General features: G+C 32.2%; 1 protein-coding gene across 1 annotated transcript; it reads right to left on the minus strand.

Moving 5' to 3' along the window:
* Nucleotides 1-1,878: 1,878 nt before the first annotated feature.
* LOC136090856 (uncharacterized) lies at nucleotides 1,879-3,453 on the minus strand. Its single transcript, XM_065817832.1, has one exon. The coding sequence runs from the start codon at nucleotides 3,451-3,453 to the stop codon at nucleotides 1,879-1,881; it is 1,575 nt and encodes a 524-aa protein (XP_065673904.1).
* Between the last annotated feature and the right edge of the window lie 3,516 nt (nucleotides 3,454-6,969).

Raw genomic sequence — 6,969 nt, forward strand, 5'->3', positions numbered from 1 at the left:
ATTACTAGTTAAAAGGTAATAAAAATATACAAACCCCCGTCATGTATTTTAGAGTTGAGATTTTTCAGATAATCAGACATGAGGCAAACTTTTTCTTCTTATTTTTCAATGCACCGTTACTGAGATTCAAGGAAAAATCAAATATTTCAACCCATTGTAAACTTGATAACGGTCAAGAATCGTTTATTTTCATGTAATAACTAAAAATAAAAAATTCAATATGTATTAATATTTAATTAAAATTTAATATTTAATTTAAAATAAAATACGGTTATGTTTATTTGTCAGATAACACTTGCTTTTTTTTTAATCACCGTTACTGAGACGTATTAGCTTGTTTTTCTTCTAGATTTTGTTTTGTTTTATTCATATAAAAAAAACAACATTTTTTAGACAATAACATTCTGTTTTTTAATAACTAATAATTGAGTTTACTTACCTTAATTCTTTATTGCACCTTTTTTGCTACTGCACGTGGCACCTTCTGAAATATAACTTACACGGAACGACAGAATATTTATACAAAAATAATAATTTAAAACCATCTACTAGTAAAAAGTACTGATGAAAGTGCCGAGAAAGGTACAAAATTCAACTCAACACGAAATTGAACAAACTTTAAGATGTGTCATAGAGGCTCTATTATAGAGCAGGGCCGACAACACGGGGATATAGAGATCCTGTTCCCCCCAACTTTTTTTTAAAAGGTTTTTTTTTTGATTTTCGGAATTTCTAAATTTAGAAGACTTTTTTAGAAATTGATGATTGTGCCCCTCGACTTCAAAAACCGTGTCGTATGTTCTGTAGAGCACTGGAACTCAAAAGAACAAAGATACATTTAAAATGAGTCTTCAAGAAAAAAATTCGTAATGGAAAATCATTTAAATATAATAAAATAATATTTTATTATCTTATCAAAATATTTAAAAAAAAATTAAGTTTTAGTAAAATTGGTGTTTTATCAAAAAACTTTTCAAAGGCTGATGCTGAGCTGAGACTGAGTACAACAATATTTTTTTAAAGTATCAGAATATTTTTAAGTCTCCATAATATTGCTACAAAAGAGTGAAACTTTTAACTTCAATTTCTATATAATTGATATATTTAACTTACTTTCGTTTTCAAACGTTGCTTGAAAACAGAATTAAATAAGGTAGGGTAGGGTGGGGCGAGATGCCCCCCTAAACAAACTTTAGCGTATATAACATATACTTTTACATTTGCTTGTAATTTTTCTTTTTAATATCAAAGTCTACTTATAAGAGAAGACATTGGTAAGATAAAATAACTACTTTATTACTGGTGATAAACTTTAAAATTAAAAAAACTAATAATTGTGCAAGGAGACATCTTGCCCCAGCCGTGGGGCAAGATGCTCCAAAGAGTGCATCTTGCCCCAAACCTTTAAACAGTTGTTAAAAATAACTATCAGTTAAAATAAAAGCTAATAATAGTTCTTTATTAAAACTCTTTACATTTTATTAAAATAACTGAAATATAAACACTGCAATTATTCTATGCAATTGTCTTGAAGATAAATAACTGTTTTTAATTTATATCACTAACATAAATGTTCAAATAACATATACATGATTATGATTCACAGTAGTAGCATAAGTCTGAATTATCTGGACCATAGAAAAGTGGTACCAAGATGTACATTTACTACATTGTGTCCAATCATCAAATGATGGCGCATTGTATGGACAAGAGCATATGGTGCATAGAGTTGTATCAGTGATAAAAATTTCAGAGGCAGACCCATATCTTTCTTCTTTTTCATTTGTTTCTTTATGCCATTAGGTCTTTCTGCTTTCTGCTTTTCAGGCATTTTCACCTTTTTTGTCTTCAAATTTATTGATTTCATTTTTTGCTTGATCACCTTATTAAGTGCAGCTTTTTCTTTACGCAATATGACTGCTTGTTGCTTTTTTTTACATTGTTTTCATGCTCTTCTAGTCGCTTCTTGAAAGGTGAAGAAGTAAGGTTTTCAGCTGACTCTGTCTTTCTCTTTCGTTGTCTTAAAACAGGAATTTTGGGACGTGGAGAAATCTTTTCCAAAATATTTAAGGGAGAATTATGGCCAAGATATTCATCAACAATTGCCAAAACCGCATCATCCACAGCCTTCAATTTTGCAGCAGTAGTTGTTGTGCTCATGACATTTGCCAACTGTATAGGTGCAACAAGAGGCAAATTAGGCAATTCACTAGATTGCTGACAGATTTTTAATGGCTCAGCTTCATTAGTGAGCAAAGCTGCTTCAAAGGCTTCATCATTAAAAATAAGGTCATTTATTGGGTACAAACCAGAGCATCTAAAACCATTGATTGCTTTGTCAATGTTTGCAGTAAAGTTGTAGGCAGTTGCAAAAATACCTGCCATGTCAAAAAATGAAATTCTACGCCCCTGATGTGATAACATCCAGTTGCTTGCTGCTGTATTGTAGCCAACTTTTAATGGTTTAAAAAATGTACGATCTAAAGGTTGCATCTTGTGTGTACAATGAGGTGGAAGAGTTATGAGATGGATCCCATTGTCACGACACAAGTTAATGGCCTCAAGTGTTTTGTGACTGTGATGACCATCAAGTACAATTAATTGCTCATTAGTTTTAGATGGATGAGTCACAGCAACAAAATGTGTTAACCATTCAATGAATAAAGATGAATCAGTCCATCCACTGGAGCCAACTCTAATAATTGAGCCTGAAGGTGCACCAACAGCCAGCCTATCAGTCATTCGCTTACGGGGAAATATAAATAAGGGTGGGACATAAATACCACTTGCACTCATTGCACACACAACTGTCACAGTAGCACCTCTTTCTCCAATAGTTGTTTTCAAAACTTTTCGTTTGCTTTTCGTTGCAATTATTTTTCCTGGCTTATGGACATATGTGATTCCAAATTCATCCATATTCCAGAGCTGTTTGGCTGAAAACTTATGTTCCTCAAATAATGACTTGTATACTGAAAAAAACTGATTTACTTTTGGTTTATTGAAGCCAATGGCTCTGCTTATACTGGTGGCTGGTGGAGTTCGAACAAAAAGTTGTGGATTGCGAGACATGAATCCTCGCAGCCAATCCACTCCTGCCATTTTTGACTCTTTATTAAAAGGATTATCGATTCCCATTTGCTTAGCAAAATCATATGCTAGGCGACGCACATCTATTGTTGTCAAGCCAAATAATGCTGTTTCCATAATCTGAACTTGTGTAAAAATCTTTAATTCAAATTCTTTACTAAAAACAGGAAACTTTCCACCCAGAGACAAATCACCAGCTACTTTTACTTTTCCATCTCGATGACGTTGTAATGTTTTTTTATTAATACTAAATTCTGATGCAACATTCTTTAGACTGCAGCCCATCTTTATTACATCTAATGCTGACTTTATTCTATCATTTGTTGCACTTCTCTGTGTTTTTCGCACATAATTTCTCACCATTATTTGTAATATTTAAATATGTATCTAAAGAAATATTAAAACCTTAAATTTTAGTTATATAAACATACCAACCCATACGCAGTATTATATAATTATTCAATACATTATTATTTTATACATTACATAACATCTATAAATTAACTCTCTTTGAGTTAAATAAGAACTTACTAAAGTTACATGTACATACAAAATTACTCAAGATTATTAACAATAACACGATGTTGCAGTTAATAATTTGATGTTGCATGCTAAACACAGCTCCTTTTAGTAGAAATTGTATTATGCGCATGTAATAATATATGAAGTTGTATTAATACAACTTCATTCAGCTGAATGCAATGCATATTTGTAAAAGTTTTACAAATATGTATTGAATTGCAGCAATAGCATATGATACAGCTTCATTTTACTTAGCATATACATTATAACATTTACTTAATATATAAAATTATTTTAAAAAGCTATTTATAAATATGTATAATAGTTATCAACATATAAACCAACATTTAAACATTGTCAATAACTAAATTAGTAAACGTTTTTATGTTCTAAACACACTTTAAAAATGGTAGAAATTCCGTAAAAGCACGACGAAAGAAGCCCTTTGAGGGCATCTTACCCCACGTAACCGAGGACATCTTGCCTCATTTGTAGTGAGTGCAAGTTTAATACAAATAAAATTAATTTTATTGCTAAGTTATAAAATTTCTTGACTATTTGTTATTGTGGGATAAATTCTCTATAAAACAACACATTTCTTACCTTAATCGCATAAGTATTGCCAATCCAATAAACATTCAAAAGTAGAAGCAACTTACTAACAAAATACTCCAAAAAGTAATAAACCAGTTTAAACCTCACCTACCAGCAATATTAAAAACATTTTTTATTCCACAATTTTGTTTTAACTTTATGAATAGTATTATAGAGGGATAAAACATTTGATGAGATGTTATAATCGGGTTTTATTTTTTTCATCATTATTATCATGAAAATTGCGCCCTAAGAACGTGATTGGTTGTAATGGTTCTCACATGACCGAAAAGGTGGACTGACCAAAAAAGTGGCGTTAAATGGGGCGTCAAGGGGTGTGACATGGTGACAAGTGGTGACATGGTGACATGGTGACATGGTGACAAGTGACACGGTGACAAGTGGTGACATGGTGACAAGTGACATGGTGACATGGTGACATGGTGACAAGTGGTGACATGGTGACAAGTGACATGGTGACATGGTGACAAGTGACATGGTGACAAGTGGTGACATGGCGACCAGTGGTGACATGGTGACATAGTGACAAGTGAAAATAACGCATGCGTGACAGGGTCATTCTTGTCACAGTGTGCATGTTGTGACATGGCGATTTATAAAAAAATAAAAAAAATTGCGTTTATATTATTGAATTTATTAAAAAAAAAAAACGGTTTATAATCTCGATAGGGTCGTTTGCCATAAATGAAGCGGTTAAAAAAGAAAAAAAAAATGTTTTTATATTATTTCTTCACAGTTGAAAGAAATAGTGAAAAAAGGTTCGATTCTCAAAAGAAAAGTATCAGAATGGTGTTTCGCACGATAGCGCGTATTTTTTTGTGGGTTTAATTGTGTATTCGTGCCTTTGGGGCTGACTGGTTTATTCATAGTGGAAGTGATACCTTGCTTACTCATGAAATTTTTTCAATGGTATTGCAATGTTTTTTTTTGTTCCTTTCCACGTTTGTTATTGTTTGGTCGACGAATATCAAAACGAACGAAAAAAAGAGACAGTTGTAAACGAATAAATATATTATTTTTAACATTTGTTCATTTTTATTTTCCAATTCGATTAATTCCGTACGAAATTCTGCCAGATACTAATCCGCCTAAAGCTGCTTTTCCAATTGTGGGTAATATCGAAGCTCCTAATGTGGGTAAAAGTCGTGCACCTAACGCGGTCAAAATGGGTAAAAATTTTCCTCGTAACCGTTTTTTGAAACGGCGAGTGCGTCTTTTTTGAAACGAGCGTCTTTTATAATGTTTTTTTATCATTTTGTTTTCGTTTTTCTGCAATTTTATATGCTTTTCATGGATTAAAAAATGGTAGTAAAAGTCATCCTCGTAATTTTTTTTCAAAACTGTTTTTTCGTTTGATTCGTTTGATTCGTCTTTTACGTGATATTTTTTTACGCATTAGATAATTAATTGACAAGAGTTTGTACAAGTTTGTACAAGAGGGAGAGAACCTCCGCGTATTTTCTTTTTAAACTGTCTTTTGTAAAGTTTTCTTTTCCTCATTGTAAAAAAAAAATCAAATGTTAATTTATTATCGAGGCAATATAGACGATAATAAAGTTGGCGCCAACATAGCAGCTAAAATTGGAAGAAATTTACCGCGCATTCTTCTTTTTAAACGTCTTCTACCGGCACCTTTTAGTGGGGGTAAATAAACTCTTCCTCGTCCTCTTCTAACCATTTCTTCGTTTTTGTAGGTAATCTAAAGCGTAACCTCCAATATCAGATTTTAAAAATCGTTTGGCTGAGTTTCTAACTTTTGTTAAAAATCCTTTCCCTCTTGTTCTTTTATGTCTTCGATCTCCTTTTCTCGTTCGACAACGTCTACATGTCATTTTTATAAAGTAAAAAAAAATACGAATATTGTTTTTTTATTAACATTGTATATACATGAATAATATAAATACAAGGTCATTTTAATTAAAGTAAAAATGTTTGAATTGAAATTTATGACGATTTAAATTTAGCAGGCGCATAGCTATAATTTTCATTTTGCTGAACTCCAGTTTGAACAATGGCAGATTCGTATTGCAGGTACAAAGTAAGAACTCCTTTAAATGTGTCTATAAATTGAAAATGAATCTGAAACGCGTTGTTTCCTGCGATTGTTGCTGGAGGTTTGTCGTTTGCATATCCAAAATCGCTTGTGCAGTCAATGACTAAAGGCTCTGTTAAATTTGCAGTTCTACTATAATAGTCGCTTGGTAATTTAATAAACGTGTCGTCGTCTTTCGTGTAAAAATCTGCAAAATTATTGAGATTTAAAGTAGAAGCTGAATTTCCTTTGCACCAAGCAACATAGCTTCTATAACAAAATTGTTGATCTTCTAATTTGTTGCCCAAATCAATTTCAACAGTGTCACCTGGTGAATTGACAAGAGTTCTTCTATAATTGTTTAGAGTAATTTTTTTAATATAAGTGCAAGCCATTTCTACAGGTGTAAGGCACGCTTTACTTAAATGATCATTTTCTTTTTTTGACATTAATGAAACAATGATAGTGTGAGGTACCAAGTCAGAAGTTTTTATGTTGCCCAAGTTAATTGTAATTTCAGTCGTTCCTTCTACGTTTGTAATAACTTGTTCAAAATGTGGCATTCTGACAACCGTGTAAGGCGTGTCGGGTTTGCTATTTAAATATAAAGCCTTTTCCAATGGAATGCTTGGTTTAATTCGATAAGTATTGACCCAAATAACTGGATTTCTTATTGCGACTCCAACTCCTGCTAATGCGGTGGCGTCGGC

Source organism: Hydra vulgaris, chromosome 14, assembly GCF_038396675.1.
Source record: "Hydra vulgaris chromosome 14, alternate assembly HydraT2T_AEP".
NCBI classification, from domain to species: domain Eukaryota; kingdom Metazoa; phylum Cnidaria; class Hydrozoa; order Anthoathecata; family Hydridae; genus Hydra; species Hydra vulgaris.

Coding starts and splice junctions, on each gene's coding strand:
- LOC136090856 (XM_065817832.1), bottom strand. CDS start 3,453: ATGGTGAGAAATTATGTGCGAAAAACACAGAGAAGTGCAACAAATGAT.